General features: G+C 37.8%; 1 protein-coding gene across 9 annotated transcripts in view; it reads right to left on the bottom strand.

Annotated features, from left to right (window-relative positions):
* Positions 1-22,979, bottom strand: part of LOC121322053 (tensin-like) — a 309,001-nt gene that overhangs the window by 152,309 nt on the left and 133,713 nt on the right. The window contains exon 1 of one of the 9 annotated variants that reach the window (XM_041261530.1): positions 19,109-19,275. The exons of 7 other annotated variants lie outside the window; for them this stretch is intronic. Coding sequence is in view for 1 of the 2 variants with exons in the window: in XM_041261529.1 (XP_041117463.1) it covers positions 5,786-5,806 (21 nt within the window). In the remaining variant the exon portion in view is untranslated. Of the gene's footprint in view, positions 1-5,785; positions 6,283-19,108; positions 19,276-22,979 lie in introns of those variants that run through there. One more of the 9 variants, XM_041261529.1, reaches the window with a different exon arrangement.

The raw sequence follows: 22,979 nt of genomic DNA, 5'->3' as shown, positions 1-22,979 counted from the left end.
CTGTAGCTGGCTGGAGATGGAGCAGGAAAGACTAACATTGGAGCTCCTGCAGCCGAATAGAGAAGCTGAATGATTAGAAGAATCACCTGAGCAGGTAGGAAAATAGCAGATAATATATTGGCAGAGCTGTGGAGAGAAATTATCTGCTGTGAAAGGAGCAAGGTTTTAAATATTAGAGAAGATGTTAAAATGAAGCATGAATGATGGAGTTTGAGCATTTGCTACAAAACAGAAAACAAACACAAAAACAGAAAACAAACGCAAGACATAGACAGGAATTAGAATCGTGCTTATGTAGTTGAATATAGATTAACAGATAAGATAGCCAAAGAGAAGCTCCCACTCTGCCCACCCGGGAGTGACAACTCAGCGGGGCGCAGCTCTGGAGCCAGACTTTAAGACAGAGCTTGGGAGTGGATGCAGAACCCCGCTGCCCAAGCTACATGCGGCTGCTTTCATGTGGACTAATGGGAGGACTGGATTGAGACAGGATTGAGGTAGGAAATGAAGATCGGAGTGAAAGAGGAGCCCTCTCCGACACCCCCTGAATTTTTTCCTTAAATCTGACATACTTAAGCTACACATTAGCAAAGTATGAAGTCTGATGAACAAAGTCACATGTGCCTTTATGTAAATTGAACCCTCTTTTCAATCTGATTTTGAGTGTTTATAAATGTTCTCTAAGATTAGGGAGTGTCCCATGAGATTAAGTAACTAAAAAAAAAAAAGAAAAGAAAGTTGCATTAGCAAACCAAAAAAATAACAAGAGCACTTCCACTCTCCTGTAGATCGATCACAGGAGCACATTGGTTATGTTATATTAAAAGTCAAAGACAAAAAAGAAAAAGCTAACTTTTTTTCTTAGCAGTGAATAACTTACTATGGTTCTCACCATTCTCCCCGTCAGACTAATTGTTCCATCTTTGTAAAGTGTTTAGAATGGTACCTATGCTGTTTCATTCTGATCAGGCTGTACAAGAGGTCTCACTTAGCGTGCACTCATAGGCTACAATATGGAGCTGACCTATAATGTTTATGAAAAGTGCAATGTCACTGACAACAATCAGGCTTAATAAGAAACCACAAAAACTTCCCCTCACAGTTCTGTGATCATGTCTCAATGTTAACCCTCTGCCCTTCATTCCGGAAGCCTCTCTCAAACAGAGACTGTGTTTTTGTAGTGGTTTTTTGGCGTATTTCCAACTGAACTGGATTGAAACTCAGTTATCTAGATGCACAAAAAGCTAATGAATCACCCATTGCACCACCTCATCTCAAGGGACTGAGTTTGCACTAGTGGGCACACTGTTCTCTGTGCTGCATTGATTTAGTCTGGTGGTTTCACACACTGTAACTAATACAAGATGATCTAACAGTTGTGAAATAGTTTGGTATACCTCATTAACAACTGTGCTTAAACAAACCACTTCCAAAGTAACCTGGAAAATCTAGTGAGTTCACATCTAATACAGCTTTTGTAAACTAACAAATTGGAAATAGTTAAGCCTTCATAAATAGTTGTAAATGTATACAATCCGTGGTAGACTATCGTGCTATAACAGTGACGCACAGTCAGTTTTTATGTATAGCGCTGTTGGAGGTAAGATTGAACTCAATGCTGGGCCTAAAGTTTAAACCCTGCAACATAATTAAATAAATTCAGTGCAATAATGTCCATTTGACAGGGAAATCTGTCTGGTTCCCATAAGTGCAGTTATTTTAAAACAGCTTTCTGAGATAGTAAAATTTGTTTAACACTGAAGATTCCACAAATTCTAAAATTCTATGACCCCAATATGTAAACATGAGATCTCTGCCTTTAAGCAGAGGGGATGCCTGTCTACATGTTGCTAGAAAAATGTAGAAAGGGTTATTTTTTTTTGTAGAAAGTGATGTGCAAGCTGGAAGTTTCAGGCAAATTTGTTGCAAGCAACTGTATCAACGGACTGTTTATTTTAAAGAAGCAACATAATGTTATAGAATAACTCAGCCGATGAAAGTGATGCAAAAATCATGTGACTAGCTTCTTCACTGGCACAAAAAACTTAGAAAAATGTCAGAGAAAATTAATGCAGAGTGAGTGACGTGTGATATTGTGAGGGAGATTCTCCCTATCAATTTTTTTCTCTGTGATTTTTTTGTTCATTTTTTTTATAGGTGGTATTAGCAAGAAAACAAGTGTTAATCCGTCCATTCCTGGTAGTTAATAATCCATTTGTCAGTTAAAGTCACAAGATGTAATGGAGCAGCATTAAAGTCGACACAATTATTAATATTATATTCCTTGCAGACATAGCTTGCAAATATTGTTACACAGTTACCGATATCTGATTTGTACAAGTAGAAAAAATAGTCACCAGGCATAATTAGGAATTCTGTTAAAAATAATATAATTTAAAAAAAGCTCTCAAAAAAAATTAAACTTCTCAGTTAGTTTTATTTATACGTTTATTTACAGAAATAAAACAGAAAAAACATTCAAGCCAAAAATAACACACCCAGAACAAAAATGATGAGGGTATAAATATAACTAATACAATCCTATATATACATATTTAAGAATAAAATTGATTTTATTATATTGAAAAAAATGCATGTAAATCATGTGGACAGTAAAAAAACAACAATAAACTTTTTGATAGGAAATATCATCTGTGTACAGCCACGTCACGATTTACGCGCATTTTATTTATGTGTTTTTGGAATAACGCAGACGTCGTATTTCTACAATTTTTTGATATACGCGGACGTTTGTTTAGAATTACACGGTTTGCGCACCATGCAGTCTGTGCGGGCTGGCAGCGTAGTTGAGAAAGTTTGCTGTGCGAGGTACTACACTCACGGCATGAGGCAGGGAGAACACACAGCAGCATCCATCTTTATCTTCCTTAGTTCTCGTATAATCGTTGTCATAGTGAGAGTGATCATTTTTCTCTTGTCATTATTCACATGGTTTTTGGTTATTTTGCCAACTTTTTGCCCTTAAACGGCAATTTACATCGTAGGGTGCCACCCAGCCCAAGAAGCAGTGAAAGGCAATCACTATTGATGTGAAAATGGACGTAATAAGCCGAGTTGAGAGAGGAGAACGCATAGCTGATGTTAGTCGTGTGCTTGGCCTTAGTGAGAGTACCGTCCGGACAATTCGTGACAATGCCACCAAAATTAAGGAAAGTGCCAAGTCTGGAACTTCAGTGAGTGACACGAACACATCGTATGCACGAAGATCTATAATGGCGAAGATGGAGAGGATACTGAGTACGTGGATTGAGGATCAAAACCAGCGGAATATGCCAGTCAGCATGATCTTGACTCAAGCTAAGGCATGTGCAATTCACAAGGATTTAGCAAAGGATGAAAAAGATGTCAAGGCATTCAATGCAAGTTCAGGTTGGTTTGCCAACTTTAGGAAAAGGTACAATTTCCACAACATCAAAATGACTAGGGAGGCTGCTTCTGCTGACATCACTGCTGTGGAGAACTTCGTTGAAACCTTGAAAGGTATTATCAGGGAAGGCAGTTATTCTCCGAAGCAAATCTTCAACCTTGACGAGACGGCACTCTTCTGGAAAAGGATGCTCTCCAGAACATATATTTCTTGGGAGGAGAAATAGGCACCGGGATTTAAAGCTGCCAAAGATCACTTTACGCTGCTGCTGGGCGGTAACGCCGAAGGAGATTGCAAGTTAAAGCCAGTGATGGTGTATTATTAGCAGAATCCCTGTGCTCTTAAGTGTGATGTAAAACACCTTTTACCCGTTCATTTTTACCCCAATGCCAAGGGGTGGATAACGGGCAGCCTTTTCAGAGATTATCTCGTCTCCAAGCTTGAAGATGAACTGTGCCAATACCGCACGAAGGAAAATCTCAACTTCAAGATTCTCCTTCTCCTTGATAATGCCCCTGGCCATCCACCATCAATGCAGGACCTTAGTGATAATATCTCCAGAAGGCATTTGATATGCTTGTGAAGGCTACTGAAGATAATAAAATGACAGTGAAAGAATTCTGGAAAAGTTTCACCATCAGGGACTCCATCATGCTTGCTGGCGAGGCCTGGAAGCAAGTTGCACGTTCTTGCATGCACGACGTATGGAAGAAACTTTGTCCTTATCTAAAACATGATTTCAAAGGGTTCAGTGTTGATGAGGATATGTCTAAAACCCGGAATACTATCTTGGAATTGGCAAAGAAAGTGGGCTTTGATGAGGTGGATTTAGATAATATGGTGGAGTTATTAAATTCACACAAAGAGGAACTTTCTGCAGAGGATTTATTTCAACTCGAGAAGGAGCATCAGGAGGAGGAGGAGGGAACGGCAGAGGTTGAGGTAGTGTGGCACGCTCACAAGCAAAAGATTGGCGGTGGCATTTTCACCTTACTATCTTTGATGAAGAAGATCCTAAGAGCGAATGAAGTTCAAAAGTAAAGAGAAATTTTTTAGCAGCCACGCAGTGCTATGCTGAAATTTTAAAACAAAAGAAAATGAAAGCTTCTCAAACATTGTTGCTTTCCTACTTTAAGAAAACCACCTGAACCTCAACCCTCTACCTCTGGCATCTCGAAAGCCCAACAGCTGCCCATAAGTGAGGAGCCATCTTCACCTCTTTTTTCTCCACCACCATCGCCTAATGAGTCATCTGACCCAGATGACCCCCTACACCAGTAACCCCCACCTCTCCAATATCACCACCACCAGCACCAGCAAGATATCATAGCCATACAGTAGCAAAACTTTTCATTTAAAAATTATTTTCTTATTTTAGATAGGCTTTTTATTTATTATTGTCAGTAACAAATAAGCAGTTTAAAATAAAACGCAGTGAAGGAAATAGGCGTACGAATGTATTTTGAGGCAGCGTTTCCCCTAACCCCTACCATTTCCGTTATTTGTTACGGGGAAATTAAGTTTGATTTATGTGTTTATTAATTACGCGCCCATTTTCAAGAATGCATCTACCGCGTAAATCGAGAAGTGGCTGTATGGTCTTCTTTGTGTTGTCCGTCAACATTCTATCTACAATTTCTACATATAGTGGAATAGTGTCACCTGACATTTAAGGCAACAATGTAGAAGAAACAGATTTATTATACATTTTCTAGCAACATGTAGACTAGAGTCCCCTTTGTTTAGGAAGAGCTGTTACATTGTTGCACATCTCCCTTACACCTTACTACATTCTTCCATTGTTATGACATGCAAAGTCACTGACAAGCAATAATTCAGACTCCATTTAAATCCATCATATTTGAAAAAAAAATGTAATCACAAATGCTATAAGGAGAGCACATAAATGTGCACTGATAAAAACGGATTCATTAAGCTATTATTATCAGTTAATTGTCACAAAAATGGCGAAGTCAAGATGACTTAGTTAATTGAGAAACAGCACAATGATAGTCAGTAAAAACAAATAAAACTGAAAAAAGAACAAACCTGTAATCCTAGGAAGATATTACAAATTGTAATCAAAGTGTACATACAAGGGTGCCTAAATAGCGTTTACTGGACTTTACTTTATCAGGTGTGAAATGTCTTCTTAATCCCTACTAATCCAATAAAAGGCTACTGCTTATGCTTTATGAGTGAATACAGAAGTTTTCAACATTGAAACAGAATAGAATAACCGTATCTAAGCATGCTGATGTCACTGGTAAAAAAAAAAAAAAAAAAAAAAAAAAGAAGAACATTCCTAGCATACCATATACTGTAGACTTTGCCACAGGATAGCTGCAGTAAAAATCTGTCCTAGAATTGTGCCAGAAACCTGGGTCACCCCCTTACCTGATAAACTGCAGTTGCCATTATCTACTTCCCAGAAAGACCATTGCATGTGGCTCTCTGCATGCACCCACTGTGCTTGTAAATCACTCCAGAACAGTGGAGGAGAAAGTCACCTGGAAACCCTTCCTCCGTAAAAAAAATAAATAATCCCAGGTTCAGGAACACTCTCTCTAAACACAAGCGGAGAGGTGTGTGCTTGTGCCTCTGACTGCACTCCAGACAAACAGTTGCTGTGCTTTTTTTCTTCAATCCTGGAGAAAGATACTATATATGGCCAGGAGCAGATGTGAGGCTAGTGCCAATCATAGCACCCAAAAGCGTAAGCGCACACGACAGGAAAACCTGGGCAATGTGGCTGCTAAACCTTCTCACTCTCTCTCTCTTTCACTCCCAGCACTTTGTGTGTGTGTGTGGAAAAACAGCCAGGAGTATGTAATGCTGAAATTCAAAAACTACAGGGGCTGGACTTGTTTCTGATAGATGAGACTGCTCGCTCTCTCTCTCTCCCCCTCTCTCTCTCTCTCTCTCTCTCTCTCTCTCTCTCTCTCTCTCTCTCTCTCTCTCTCTCTCTCTCTCTCTCTCTCTCTCTCTCTCTCTCTCTCTCTCTCTCTCTCTCTCTCTCTTTGTTATCAAGTTCTCATTTTACAGGTTAAACATGAGTTGACAAGCTCAAAACTGGGCTGTATGTTCACACACTGAATCTCCTCTTCCATGGACAACCTTTGTAGTTTGTTTGACTCAAGTGGTACTGCCCCTATAGTTTTAAACTTATTTGTAACATATTTTTGATTGGCATAAGGCTATGTTGAAATTATCAGTGTTTCTTATAAAACCCCAAAGTAATCTTTTGTTAAAGTGAATATGTATGAAAGTTTACTATTGCTGTTCTTATCTTTGTTTTGTGCATGTTTAATCTTTTCTTAGATGTAATGTTTAGTCTCTCACTTGCTGCTTGAACTTTAAATTCATTCTATATTGTGTAATTTTAAGGTAATTACAGAGATTATTAGCTAGACATGCGTGCATGTCATTTTTCTATTATAATTATGTTAGGGACTATTTTCCTCAGCAGAAGGTTACCCAGCGAAGTATCAGAAGTTTAAGAATCATTTTCTAAAAGCGATAGCGCCTTCTCGATGCGTGCTATACCTTGACTTTCGTTAGCACCTTCGTCTACGGCTCGGGACACATAACTCCAGTCGCGGTCATCTACCACACTGTAGACGGGCTCTATCACTTAATTAGATCATAGCATTTTTGTTCTTTGCATAACATTCTACTGAACAGTTGCATGACATAAGGTTTGAAATAGCCCAAATCACCTTTGGGAATTATATAAAACACAAACTAGTCAACAAGATCAAAGCCTAAACCATGGAAAATATTGCAGAACGAGACAATGAATCATTCTATTTGTCTATTCCAGCAAAAGAGCTTCTGAAAAGACTCCTCAAGTCTGATTGCAGGGAAGTGATTGTTTCAGCAAGCAAGCTGCCTGGCACATGTCTCACCCATGTCTGACCCCAGTCCTCTTTTCCAACACATTATACATTGCAGTAAGGTAATATAGAAGTCATTGGTCATAAACTTACCACAGGATTTGCAGTACTTGTGATGAAAATGTACAGTATTAAAATGGACTCAAAACAGATACTAGTAGTTTGGTCAACTCATGAGCACCACATTGTAATAAGACTTTTGCAAAATAATTCTTGACACTGTAACTGTACGGAAGTAACACAATTTCTATTCCCTTTGAAATATTTTCAGCAATAACGCACTTAGAACTAATATGTTCAGCTGGGATGTGTATGGTAACAACAATCTTAAAAACATATATTTAAACTTTAAAAAAAAAAAAAACTGTACAGTGTATTGGCACTTACACAAACCAAAAACATACCAAAAGCAGCACACAATTAATCGGTACAGAGTCCATAAAAGGAATTATACAGTTTTATTACAACACCAATTATTAATTTCAGGTACTGCACACAAATGGTTGTTTGTGCCAGTAAAATATATAGTAACCCATATAGGTTTAAAAGCCCCTACTGATACCAGCTCTATAGGTGTTTCTTACAGTGTGAAGGTCTATAACCTCCTTTGGCTGAAAGTAGCACAGATTACAGAGTTATATGTTCTGAAGGTGTTCATAACAGAAACTGCCTTAGGATAACATAAACAAAGTGGGCTCAACCAAGTTTGCTAAAGTAAAATGCACAGGAGGCTACACATATGGTAATTGACGGTTAAGCACTATAAAGACATATTAAATGACACATAGAAACTAATCCATTCAGTTACAGTGGGATTCCATTTCCAACAATCATTTCATCCCATTTTGGATTAACAAGCGTCCCATTCCCAACACATACATATGTGGTGCGATATTCATCTAGAGGGTGCATCAAATGTGCTTGGAGACAATCATCTCTAACGCTGACATAAAAATCTTGACTTGAATTTGTCCACTTAGAAGATTGTTACCTTTGTTTATACTCAGGTAGTATATGGACAAACAGCAAGGAATTGCAGAACTAAGCTTTTATGATCTGTGACTTGAAATTCTATTAGAGTATCTCATACTACTGAATTCAAATCTGCAAAATTAAATCCTGTTTTGATCTAAACTTTGGATCTAAATGTAATTGTTTGTGACCTTAGTACTCAAAGTGATCTATACTGATGCACAAAAGAAATACACCACTCAGGTCTAATGGATTTAACCAAATATATTAAACATAGATATCAAACAAAATCACAGAAAATGTGAACAAAAATACAGTATGAAACTCAACACACTGTCAAAATGAAAACATTACAAAGTTAGTATCGGGTATGACCTCACTGAGCATTAATACAATCCTGGTAGTGTTGACGCATAGACCTGATCAGTCTCTGGATAGACTGCTGTGGGATGTTCCCCCACTCTTCCTGTGCAGCTGCAGCCAGCTGGTGAAGGTTGGCTGGTTGCGGTGGTCTCCTGTGGATGGCACTGGCGATTTGGTCCCATAGATATCCTATTGGACTCAGGTCAGGAGAAAAAGCTGGCCTCGGCAAGACCTCAACATTGTTTTCTTATAGTCGTGCAATTGTAATCTTAGCACTGTGTGGTCTTGCATTGTCCTGCTGGAAAATCAGCCTTCCAGATTGTCTCGCAGGAACGGAAAAACTGTTGCCTCAAGGACTTTGTCAATGTATCGCTGAGCAGTAAGGTTGCCCTCAATCTGCACCAAAGGCATTCTTGTGTTAAATGAGATTCCTCCCCACATCATCACATTCCACCACCACACCGGTTGGCTTGAACAACCCAACAGTCAGCATAACGCCCACCATGACCTCTCCACACACGTTATGTTCCGTCAGGTCTGTCAAGGGCAAAACAACATTCATTGGTGAATAAAACACTCCACCACTCTCCTGCCACCACCTCAGATGTTCTCTTGCCCACAGAATATGATGATTTCATCTCTCAGCTGTCAACATGTTACCCCCTCCAAGCATGCAAATCATTTTCATGACGACGGCGAGGTACAGTCAATTCGCTGATGCGCAGGTTATTTTTGTCCTGGATTTTCTCGTGCTGGTAACCACTACAGTCTGAAAACGATTACGCAGATGCATCAGTCAGATGTGACGGTCCTGGGCTGGTGTGGTGACCCTCCCTTACAGGGCCAGTTTTCTGGTTTCTCTGGACTAGTCTGTTGAGTGTTGAAGCAGAACATCTCATTCTCCAGGCAACTTCTCTCACAGGCAGGCCGCCTTCAATCATGCCGATAGCAACCAGGTCGTATTATTCACTGTTCTTGCAAAGATTAAAATCATGTCTTTTCAAATGGCTATTTATACAGATTCTTAATCAACTCATTGTGGCAGTTTTAACTCAACTCATATACCAAACACTGACCACATGGCGTCTTTCATTGTGCATCAGTATATATGAAAAAAGTAATTTCATTTTTTTATTTGTTTACTGTCCCCTTACCATTTTAAGATGTTCTTATTCCAATCTCCTTAAATGGGATTTTTTTTTTTTTTTTGATTTACACAACCTTCTCAACACTTTGAAGAGGCAAGAGAATTTTTATAATGAAACAACGGTTAATGAAAATTTTTTCAAAAACTGAAATGTCTTGGTTAGATAAATATTCACACCCCTGAGTCAATATTTGGTAGAACCACCTTAGGCAGAAATTACTGCTGTGAGTCTTTTGGGGTCTCTATCAGGTTTGCACATCTGGATCGTGCAATTTTCAACCATTCTTCTAGACAATATTGTTCAAGTTGGATGGGGATTGTTGGTGGACAGCAATCTTCAAGTCTTGTCACAGATTCTCAATCGGATTCAAGTCTGGGCTTTGACTGGCCCACTGTAGGACATTCACTTTCTTGTTTTCAAGCCACTCCAGTGTCATTTTGGCTCTGTGCTTGTGGTCATTGTCCTGCTGAAAGGTGAATCTCTGTCCCAGTCTTAGGTCTTTTGTTGACTGAAGCAGGTTTTCTTCAAGAATTTGCTTGTATTCAGCTCCATCCATTTTTCCCTCTACCCTGACAAGCTTACCAGTCCCTGCTGATGAATAGCATGCTGATGAAGACTTTTCAGGTTTTTATTTTTAATTGATTTGTTTTTTCACCCCCCTCCCCCCATTTTTTCACCCATTGAAAGTGTTGAGTAGGTTGTATAAATCAAAGAAAAAAAAATCCCATTAAATGCATCGAGATTTCAGGTTGTAACACAACAAACTGAAAACATCCAAGGGGGGTGAATACTTCCTACATATGCCTTGACTTATTGACTGTCAATTCAGCAGCGCTCTTCAGTTGCCAATACTACCTAGAGCAGCACAAGTATTTTTCCCTGTTTTTTTCTGTAGACATGCCTTCACTATAGTTAACACGGTTCACCATGTTATCGAATGTGCTTTACCATAACTCTCTGTGCTTTACAATGCTTAAACGGCACCTTACCATGCTTTTACTATACTTTATTACTCTTTGCTACGCTTTCATTATGGGAAACTTTTATAAGGTTAGCCAGCAAAATAAAAAGACACTTGGTCCAAAGTAGTGAATCACTTGATGTTACTGGCTCTTAATTGAATTGAAGATTTATTTAGCCTATGTTGCATATATCTATGACAGGCATCTCATTAATTAGGGCAAAAGCACATCTATACTGACGCATTTTACCTTTAACTGCACTCTATGCACAAACACACAATTCATTTGTTCTCAAAAACATTAACTTTTAACATTAACATTCCAGCACAACTGGGACTTTCGGTTGGGATCGGCTCAGCTTATCTTCTATTTGTTTTTGTTTTTAAATAATTTTTTGTATGTCTGCGCATGTAAGTTGCTTATTTCAAAATCTCTTTCAGGTGGGAGTTACACTCACACAAACACATACAGATTTGACAAACACCCCCTGTCATGTATCAAAAAAAAAAAAAAAAAAACAGTAAACATTCTGTATAATTCCTGAACCTCATTCCAGACATTCCATCTTTGAGAATTTAAAAGAGATTCACATGATTCTTGGCATGGAGCGTGACAGCATCTTGCTTGGACATGCAGCGCCCACTCACACACCCAGAAGCACCCTGCGCTAACTGGACTCAACCTGCCTCCAAGCTTGGGCAGGAGGCCTATCAGGCCTATCTTTGGACATAGACACAAGCTAAACTCACACAAACGCATGAGGAACAGCACGTTGCATACTTCTATATACAGTAATGACTTTATAGTAGTTCTTCTGAATTACAAATGTTAGCTTGCATTGTCTGCCCTTGTTTCTAAGGTTACCATCATCTTCTCTCCCAGCACTCCACTACCCTATTCCAGATGACAGTGAAAATGTCTGCCCCCCCCTTTTTACCTGCATATGTTTAACGATCACAAAACTACCGAAGTGGGGTGTCTTTCTCTAGTTTCAACTACTTAGTTAGTATGCTGTATACTATTTTAATGGCTGTATAAGTACTACCTGGTTAGCTCCACATTGTCAAACTTCACTCTGGCCAATAGGGGCCTCTGTTTCCCCGTCAATTCCAATCCAAATTACAGCATCCATTCTTGCAGGTCTGTTATTTCCATGTGTTACTTTACACAGTGCAGATGGGTGTCAGGCATATGTCCCACTATGGGTCACAGTGGGGGTTGATAGTGATAGTGTAGAGAACTTGTCATGTGGCAACTCTGGCTATTTCAATGTTCAAACTTTTCTCCACCATTTCTGTTAAGTCTGCAAGTGACTGTACAGATATTGAAACTTGATAAAGATCGTAGCTAGTTGTCACCACATGTTCCGATTCTGTTCTTTTCTTTTTGTTGTTTGAATTTTATTTAAATCATTACTTGTGTTTAGTGGTACTGTGAACTGTTCAAACAAACACACCAAATGCTTTTATATTGGCTTTACTGCTCATGTCAATGTTATTACATATACAAAAGTAAACACTTTTTCCATGATCAACAACTGTCGAAAGGTAGTAATACACATAACACATAATCCGCACAAACATTTCACTAAATCACAGTACCATTGTTGAGTGTGATTTGCTATGGTGCTATGTACTGTAGCATGCATTCTTTGGCAATGATTAACTGTGATAATTGAAGACCATGTTAGTATCAAAGGCAAAGTCATCACAGATCAGTATAATATAAATGAGTTTCAACTTCAACTTCAGCAATACTATGGGTTATCAAACGGTTGGCTAGTAGACTAGCCCATTCCTCAATGTTTTTTTAATTTAAAAAAATGATTTTTAAAGGATGGTTTTAATGTAAATAAACCAGAGACATTACAGTATAAAGGTACAAGGTACCACCAATGACATCAAGTAAATAGTTTATTTATTTCAGTACCGTAATTCCAATAAACTGATTACATAATCCAACTTGTTTTGCAAGTGTAGGCAATTCAGAGTTCAGTACATTGTTAGAACAGTTGATTTTCACAATGGGATATAAAGAGGGTGATTTACTACAAATTTAAAACTCTAGTCTATCACAGCTAGAGTAGATTTTGAAACTTTATAGAGTTTTAAAGTTAACATTAGTCTCGTCCATGTGTGAAAGGCATTTGCCATGCTGTGGTTGCTTAGAGACTGTGGAACATATACCAGCAGTCTGGGTTGTCATGCCTGCTTTCTTTGAGGATACTGTAGATTGTATTATGGTCAATAATAATTTTAAAAAAAGAGTCACCATTCAACTATAATTTAGATGTTGGTGTTCTCTTTGTGTGACAATAAGGTTTTACTTTAAACCATTTGTGATCCGCAATTTTACTCATAATCAGTACTTTAAAAATATGGCCCTCATATAAACTTGAATCAGTTTTTCATGACCTTAAAAACAAGCCCTGAAAAAAAGCCCTTTAAAAAATACCTATAAAAGCAAACCACACATATTCTAAAGGGTCTTTAATACTGTGAGTGCAAGAATATAGGATAGACACAAGCTCTCTTTTTTGTTTTTCTTTGGTTGCTGTTTTCTTTTTGTCTGCTCTCTAGCACTTCTGTTTCCCGCCTTGTGCTTCATGCAGCCTGGAAGTAGACGGCTTGTAATGTGAATGTAATTCTTTGTTGGTCTGCCCTTGTCCTGATTAAGCAGTCTGTTTTTATTCAGTCTGCCTTTAATCACCACTGATAGCCTCTACTTCTCTGCTGGGGCTAATTGTTAACAGGCATGTTCCTACTTCCCTATGTTTACATTCTTCCCTGCATGTTTAAAATACTCTGGAAGAGTAACCCCTGCTAGGCCAAAGATGCAAAATGTCTTGGAAATAAAGTGGCCTCCTCTTTCCCCCAATTGATAATTGGGCCAGGATTTAGGAGCAGGAACTTTTGCATCCCAGTCCTCAACTCAATTAAATAAAGAACACTGCCTTCCAGACTTTATCTTTTCATGTCCATATTTCCTTCCAGTTCCAAACCCAGTTCACAGTTCTAATCACAACGTGCACTTGTACTGTATTTACAGCTCACATCTGAACTCTCGAGGCCACACTTGTTGAAAGTCCTTGTTTTCTTAGCGATAGGCTACTATCCCTTAACTTATAAATTAGAATAATAAAATATATATTATATATATGATATATATATCTATATATATATATATATATATATATATATATATATATATATTAAACGTTATATAAAGCAATATATTTTACCATATACAAAAGTTCCTGTTTTCATAATTTTAGTTTGGTCAAACCAGTAGATATGAGATCTATATCTTTTATAAAAAATGTGTGTGTGTGTATATATATATTATATACTATATATATATATATATATATATATATATATATATATATATATATACACACACACACACACACACACACACACACACACACAATACGTGTATACTGTAGTAAAGCATTTCGTCCTGTGAAATCTTTGTGGTGACAACCCAGGAATAAGACGGACACCAAAAATCGACGGACACAAAAATAAAAACTCATCAAGTTGAAACATCCACTCTGGCTCTACTAATTCCAGGAGCGAGCCACTCCCCCACTAGCCACAAAACTTATTATCACAAGAAGACATTGCTCAGTCATTATCAATGCTTCAAGGCAATGCTTTATCAGTGCTTCAAGGAACATTGGAGGAACATAAATGAGGAAACTACAATTATTTCACATTCTCTATAAGCAAGCTAAACATGAACTCCCTAGGTCCTTACTGGAGAATTGTTCCAATAAGGTAAGTCTTATCATTGACATCAAACTTGCTGGATTACAGAATTGTTTGCCTTATTTAATGCACAAACAAAAAATACTGTGAAAGTTTTCACAAAACCTTGTTGGACAATTAGCAATGTCCTGATTTGGCCTTGTGTTTGACATAATTTCAACCAGCTATAACAGAACTCAGTATTCCTCTTCAACAGGCATTTCAAGCTACAAAAATTCCACTATAGCCTTACACAGATGACAAGTCCAGTGTCTCCTGCCCGCAGATGGTCCAAATTATAACCAGCCAGTAGCAATTAGTGATTACTCAAATTAATTGGCATTATATTTCCTCTTCACTTTGAGAAGTCTTGGAAACTGAGACGCAGGGGGAGATGGGTGGGGGGCAGTCAGAACACTGCCAAGGTAAGTTAGCAGGGTCCTGCCAACAGCTAAAACATTGCTCTTCCATTCAATATTTTCATGCAGGGGAATTAGTAGATTCAAACCTTACTTTAAATCAATGTTTTAGCTTTTTTCTTGTTTGCAATCTTTCTGCAAGGTTCTGTTGCTCCAGTATTGTGTTATTATCTTTTTTTCTTTTTTTTTCTAAGTCTGCCTTAAACTGCACATGGGCTTGCTAAGAGCTTGCCTGGATAATTCTAACTGCCAGCAGAGTTCAAATGTGACCTTTGAACTATGTTAGCACCACCTACTCATATATAGAGAAAGTGAGGAAGTCTGTTTAGTGCTGGCAGCTTGGTTATGTCAAAGCAAACTCAGTGTTCGGTAAAGACTGATATAGAGAACAATCGTGATAACTCAATATTGGTGTGACACAGCCCAGAACCACTTTGAATAATTGCAAACATCATTAAAAAGGAAATCTAAAAAAAAAAAAAACAATTAAAATGACATTTAAAGTTTTTTTTTTATCTTAAAGTGTAGCAGGGCTATTCCAAGGTGACCATAACTATTTTACTCAGTCCAACATCTGTGTTTCTACCATTTATAAGCCATATACTAAGACCAGAACCATGTTTTACACAATAAATTAATTCCTACACTACTCTTCAATAGTTTATCATGTTGTCCAGTGGGTTGACTGTCCAGTTTTTTGCAGTTGCCCCTGCCCTTGAAACCCTTCTTATTCTCACAGAAGCAGTTTAAAAGGGTATTATCTTTTTCCCCCCAAATTTTATAATAATGCTTATAACATTGTATGGGAAACACCAGATTATATTTTTAACCTGACGACACAGCACAGGAGATCATAAAGTACAGTAGTCTCCGTGTATAGTAACACCTCCTAAGAGAACGCACTTGCGGTAAAACAGATTTTTCCCATTGTAAATGCTCCGCCTAAAGGAACAGGAACTTTGCTTAAAATAACACCTTTTTGGCACTGCTAGTGATTTCTTCACAGCTGTACAGTACTGCTTTGTAACTTGATAACTCATCACCATCATACTTAAATTCATTATGGTTTATTCAATCTTTTCAAATGTGACTTGTCATCTCGAGTGTCTTGAGGAACACTGAGTGGTTTATTCAATCTTTCCAGAACCTCCATCATATCATTGCCTTGTTTTATAGTCTGATTTCCATGAGTGTACCTGATTGCTATTTATCTTGCTACAAAAGTTGGAAATTGTTTGAGATCCTGAAAAAACCTGAACCAGACACAAGTCGCAGAGCAATTTGGTGTTTTCCATTGTGGTGACTTGCCATTTTGTAAAATAATTTTGTGCATGTTACTTTATTATTATAATTTATTAACATACACTTGCCTATTGCTTTTCTCTTACTTATTGTGTTCATTTCATATGTCTATGCGTGTGCTTCATGGCAAGTAATGAATATGTATTTATTTATTGATTCATAGTGTGTCTGGCTGTTGACTCTGTCTAAAAGAACACTTCGGCTTAGAGAACACTTCGCTTGCGTCCAGAGGGGTGTTCTCTTAGCTGGAGTCTACTGTAACAGGATGATATTGCGCACTACTGTACAGTATTTCAGAACAAAAGAAACTATGTATGCTGAAAAAACACAAACAGTATTTCCAATGTTTCCCAAGGCTAGATTAAAAATGACCCTGCATTTAAATTAACCATGCAATAAGAAAATAGATGTCACAAAAGAAAACATGAAACTGGTGTAATTACAGAAATTATGATTACTGCATCACTGTTTGACCTTACTAAATTGAATAAACCATGCCTTATTCTAGCACAGTGGAGCATAGAACTAATGAGAGTAAGTGGTATGGAAAATAGAGCTAATGCTAATAAGAGGTAAGGCAATAGATTTGTAATCAAGCCTCTAAAGCAACAGCACTGCATAATTATATGTTTCTTTTTTTTTTCGTAGAACAACCTCAAGCTGGCTTGTCAAAAATAATGTAGTACTTGTGATATGGAGTTAATCCAATGATGGGCTGCACAACATACAAATCAAACTAAAGAGCAACATGGTACAGGTATGAAACATCACTATATTTTACTAATTTGCAGTGTCTTCTTGCTTAGATTCACTGCATATTACATTTTCTGTTCATTGCATCGCATCCTGGTGAATTATAGAATCATAATACAATCTCATGGCCTTTTCAACTGGTACACCAAAGTCCCCCGGCAACACTGCCCCCAGTGGATATAAGAAACACCACTTTTGTTACAGTATGTGCCTACTGATGAATTTCTTACATCTATTAGGGAGGAAGTGTTGCAGGTGGCATGTTAACGGTTAATTTTTGGTACGCCTACTGTTGATAAAATACATGTTTGAGAGCCATTTTGACGCACATTTTAAAAAGCACAAGGATGTGACGACTGAAACAAAATGATACACAAAGTGAATCTAAACAAAAATAATACATTAATTAAGAGAGCTGTGATTTACCAGACTGGTACCAAGCTTATCTTTTTTAATCTGTGGTGTTTGATCTGGAGAGCTCTCACACTTTCCTCAGTTTGCCAAACTTCCCCTCCAGACCAGAATCTCACATTTGCCTTGTTTTCCTCATAATAAACTAAAAGGATAGACATTTTTAATAGGCGTTATATCCTGTGACTCTTAATTCAATTTTTCTTTTTTTTATTGCCACTCAGACCTGCTGACAAGAAAAAGGGGGCAGTCCATTTGGAAACAAACATCATGCACAGTAAGTATTTAGGAGGCCCAGGAGAGACATTTTACTCTCTCTCACACACTCATAAAAATAAACTATGGTTTAACTCAACAGTTATTAGTCATAATTAAATGAATTAACTTGTAACTGCTTTTATTCTTGTAAAAAAAATAAAATAAAACATAATTATTATTTAAGCCAAACACGTACTGTGTTCTCACACATCAGAGATTTCTTGACCAATACAGCTCCCAGTTACCTTACAGGTAAACCTCAGTGAAACTGGTGTTTGAAACATACTATCACTATTAAAGCATACAGTACAATTGTGTTATATTCTCCATTTTGAAAAAATAAAGCAATTTCAGTGTTTAAGATGTAACGTATGTGTTTGTAACCAAAAATAAATATGAGATCATATTCATTTTGTTTGCATGACTGCAACATACATGTACTACTATATTTGTAAAAGACGAAATAAACAAATATAAATTACCCTTCAACAAAACATAGATCCCCAGAGCCTGTAGAAAACAAAAGGCTACAATCCTGGCTCTGGTCCCAAAAGGGTTAACTTGGGAAGTTTAGAAGGAAACAGATGAATCCCAAAGATGAAGTCTGATGCCAAAATTGTTCTGTTTTTGTTTTAATGTACACGCAGATGATTAACATCCCCTGCTCTAACTGTGCTTTCCATGCCAAACCGAGATTTGGAGGCTACACCCCATGAAATGATTAAACCGATTCACTCATATTCCACATACATACATACTTTTTTCAGTTGTATGAGCGTAATAAATTACCCTTAATAACAAAGTAGCCTACTCTTTCTGGGCAAAACTCATGACATGAAGTAGTTTGTGATGACATAAACAGACAACACTAGGTTACATGGAGCTAACTACTGTATGCAGTACTACAGTATCACACTGCACCAAGCCTTGTTTTTCCAGGGTCTTCTTACACAACACCCTGCTGTACTTCCAACCACTAATGACAAATGCCCATTGCTTAAACTGCTCATTCTGCACCCTTACCCAAAACTGCTAAATTACTTTTTAGTCAGTTACATTGGTTTCTATTACAGCAATAGTACAATTAATTGTGCATATTTATGTAGTAGTATTAGAGGACTTACTGCTAAACACAGCTTTGTTCTGGACTGTTAGACAACGCAAAATAGTAAATACATGACTACCAGACTACTTCATGAACTTGGTACACCTCAATATCTGACCAAGACTACAGGTTTTAGTAGAGCAATATAATGGTAGTAACTTTTTGTCAGCAACATGTCTAATTCTACTGTTTAATCACCATTGCAACATCACAAAAACCTGTGCAGTAAAACCCTTTGCTTTAGTATTGACATTGTAGTACTATATTACTGTACAGTAAATGGGGCTAGGTTTCTGCAAGAATGTTGCTACTGTTATTCTAGTTACCAAGAGAATACAGAATCACTGCAAAAAAGCAAAGCAAGGAAAAAAGTGCCCACCTCAATTCACAGTTTCCAAAACCAAACGACAACAGAAGCACAAGGGAAGTCCGTAGGAGATTAAAAGTCAGTCTCTAAGCAGTGTGAAGTTCAGGATGCTACTTGGAACCTGTAAACTGGTCAATTGTGGCAACCAGTTTGCCTTACTGATCCTTTTTTATGAGTAAACAAAAGCGTTCCTCAGCTGAGCCTGGTCTCACGGAGAGGAAACGAGGCTGTAAGGGAGCTGGGAACACAGGCTAACACACACTTCCTCCAAGCATTAAAATCTACACATCATTAATGCACTTTTAGTTTCGAACTCCATCCAACTGCAACACACACACACTATAAAACACAGATTACATCTGTACCTCACTCTTTCTTTTTCTAAGAACAGCCAGGTTTATGTAGCACAGAAACAACATCTGAACATGACTTTCTTGACAGCCCTTTTCCTTCTTTGGTACAACAATAGCCATATTATTACATGGACAAGGAACACTAGCTCACTTTAGCTAGGTAGTGATGTCGTACTTGAGTAGTAATATTTTAGTGATTGTCACAACCCTTAACCGCAAAATGAATAAACAAGACACATACAAGTGCTCACATACAAGTTTCTGCAAGAGGGGGTTAGTCCAAAGTCATTACAAAGGGTTGCAACTTGATTCACAGAACTGTTTTCTCCAAATAGTTGGTAGCACCTTTTTTTTTTTTTCCCGAAAGGAAAATGAGAGACCCAACAAGGCTCAAGAGTCCCTCCAGTCACCACTAAACAGTCAACTTTCTCCCTGTTGGGTTTTGGGGAATGAATTTGCATTTGCTGAGGAGCACATATTGTTTGGAAAATCCCTGTTTCGTAAATTGTGAGGAGCACTTCACTGATATGTGGAGGGTGAAATATTGGGTCTTGCTTTACGTGTGTACATTTTTCTACAGATCACAATAAATTGCAGATCCTCTTTTTCTAACTTAGTATTTTTTGTACATGTAACATGTTTTGATCAGGTAGCATTACTTTTTTGTCTTGTTATTATCTAGCATGTTTCAAAATGTTTAATAGTAATAGGACAAAATATGTCCAAATAATACTACAGGGTGCACCAAGCTAAGTCTTCCAGGTGGCTAAAATCCAGATGAAAGTTTTTATAGAAGGGAGATTGTTGTCTCCAAGTACATAGATGCTTCCTCTTTTTATAGTTATTATGTGACAAGTGTGTTGGTCTTTCCTTTCCTTGTTTGAAAGTCCTAAGTTTAACCAAATACTTCATTCAGCTGTCTGTTGTTGCTATGGTATCGTAAACTTCTGAATGTTTGTTTATCTAAATTGTACCTGTTTGTCTTGTGTTATAAAAGAATAACAAGATTTGGAATCACAATGACAGCGAATGGCTATCCAGTATACTGGTGTATGCTCTGGGGCATACTTCATCTGTAACTTTAAAAACTGTATCACTCAATTCTTAATACAACAGTACAAGAGGCATTGATATCAAACCTTTTATGGAAATTATTTAAGCACATTAGCGGCAATGCAGTACGAGTCTCCAATAGCAGCAATCCTCTTAGAACATGAACTTCTAGGTAAAACTGGGGTTGCCAGACAAGGCTATCCTGTCAGGGCACATGCAAGCTATAGTTTCCCCACATGGATGCCTTGCTCTGCAGAGGTAGTCTGTCTCAGTCCCAAACCATGTGATTTAGGGTCCCTGATGTCCCATTCCCCGTATCGTGTTCCCAAGCTGTGGAGTGCAACACATGAAAGTCTGGGAAGTCAGGCAGATTTGAACTTGTATTGTGAACCACTTGCAAATCATAGTTTGGCGTTCTTAGAGTCCTAGGTTGGTACTGTACATAACTTAAAACCAAAAATAAATATCCCAAAACGTGTTACACATTTCTTTTCGGTACTTCTACACTGTTATATAGTATTTTTGCCAACACTAGTATTTGTTATTGTCATTTATAATAGTTTAAGCTTAGTTGGCAGCCAGAGGGCACATCTGCATTTGTGGGTAAACACAGGCTATATTCATTACTCATTCCTCTCCCCATTGTGATCTATTAGGAGTGAGTCAGTGTCTGATGTCGTTACACAGCCCATCTCTATCCAGCTGTCAGCACTGGACTGTGTGTTGTGTTGGCTACCATGGGCCAATGTTTTGGAAAGAAAGATCTGATTCTTGTCTAAGGATTTCCAGTGTTTTAAAAGAAAAGTTTCTAGAGCAAAAAGTACTGCCCAACCATGCCATTTCCCTTGACATTACAGTACTCAGATACAAAGTGTTATTTTAATAGTAATAATGACCTAGGCCAGTGGTTTTCAAAATTTTTTGTTCACAGACCACCTGGACTTTTTAAAATCTCAGCAGACCACACAATAAACAGTATAGCTGACTGAAAAATAAGCATATAAAAAAATTACTATAATACTAAGAATAACCGTAGACATCTTTCTTGGCATCAATGTGATGAGTGGGCCTGTTTCTAGAAGCAAAGTTTTTTTAAAATGGAGTTTTAAGGAACGGTTCCAGTTTACTTTTCATTAACACAATTTGCCAAGATGGGACAAAAACAGACAGTTTTATTTTTAAATTGATAATTACAGCAGAAACTGATTTATGTGAATGAATAATCTCTGAAGTTACAATACATCCATGAGGTAGCACCACAGTTGGAGCTACGAATCTCCAGCTATAATCTTTATTTATAAAACAGAATGTTTGGATGCTGCACGCTGATTGGCTGTTGAGGATTTTTTACCCTGCAGGTAAATAGCACAATGAACAACGGAACTCATTTTTGCAGAAGCACAGTTCAATTAATACATTAGCAATACACAATATATTAAACTCGCATAAATACACATTATATTGAGAGGTCTTTTAAAGTTTTAAAAAATGAGTTACCTTCCTTTCGTCACATTTGATCTTTTTAGAGGCATGACAGTAGAATGGCTAGACTTATAAGAAGAAAAACCAAGAGACACAAAGACTTAACAAGTCAACAACGTCATGAAATTGAAGAAAACAAGCTTATTGGACAGCTGGTGTTTTTTATTGATTTGATTAAACAAATAAATTGTAAATCGACTTAAAAGCAATTTGTCTTGAAAATGTAAATGTAAATGTCTGTTATGATAATTCTATGCTTCAGTGTGCAATTCGGCTGGTCAAGAGTATTCAATTTTGTTATGTTAGCCTCCGTGCTGGTCTCAATCGCTCCGTGCAGTGCTGACATAAACCGCAATGATAGCGTGTTAGTGACCAAGCATAAAAACAGCAATAACAGGGGGCTCCCGAGTGGCACATCCAGCAAAGACACTCCGCCCAGAGTGGAGGATGCGTTCCATAGCTTGGAGATCACCAGTTCAAATCCAAGCTATATCACTGCAAACTGTGGACAGGAGTTCCCAGGGGGTGGCGCACAATTGGCCAAGCACTGGCCAGATGGAGTAGGGATTAGGTGAGCTGAGGAGTCCTTGGCTCACCACACACCAGCAACCCCTGTAGCCTGTACACAATTCAGAACTGTATGGTCCTCCAATGTTGTAAGTTCTGAGATGGCTGAACGGCAGGCTTGCAGAGCAAAAAAAAAGTGGATGGCTGAGAGCACACATTTAATAGGATGCGTGTTTTCATCCTTGTCTCATCTGAATTAGTCCAGGAGTTGCAGCAGTGAACCAGGTTGAATAATAATTAGACATTAAACAAAACTGGGAGAAAATCAGGAAAAATGAATACAAGTAATTGTTAAAAAAAAAGGTCAGTAATAGTAATTTAAATGTTTTTTTAAGTAGACATTTTTAAATGCTTGGTCATTAACAAGGCTAACATTGCAGGTCATGTCAGCTCTGTTTACGATGCGATTGAGAGCAGCACTGAGGCGT

The sequence above is a fragment of the Polyodon spathula genome, chromosome 10 (genome assembly GCF_017654505.1).
Source record: "Polyodon spathula isolate WHYD16114869_AA chromosome 10, ASM1765450v1, whole genome shotgun sequence".
In the NCBI taxonomy this organism is placed as follows: domain Eukaryota; kingdom Metazoa; phylum Chordata; class Actinopteri; order Acipenseriformes; family Polyodontidae; genus Polyodon; species Polyodon spathula.
Note: the sequence above shows the minus strand (reverse complement) of the source record. Positions and strands in the feature narration are given on the sequence as shown.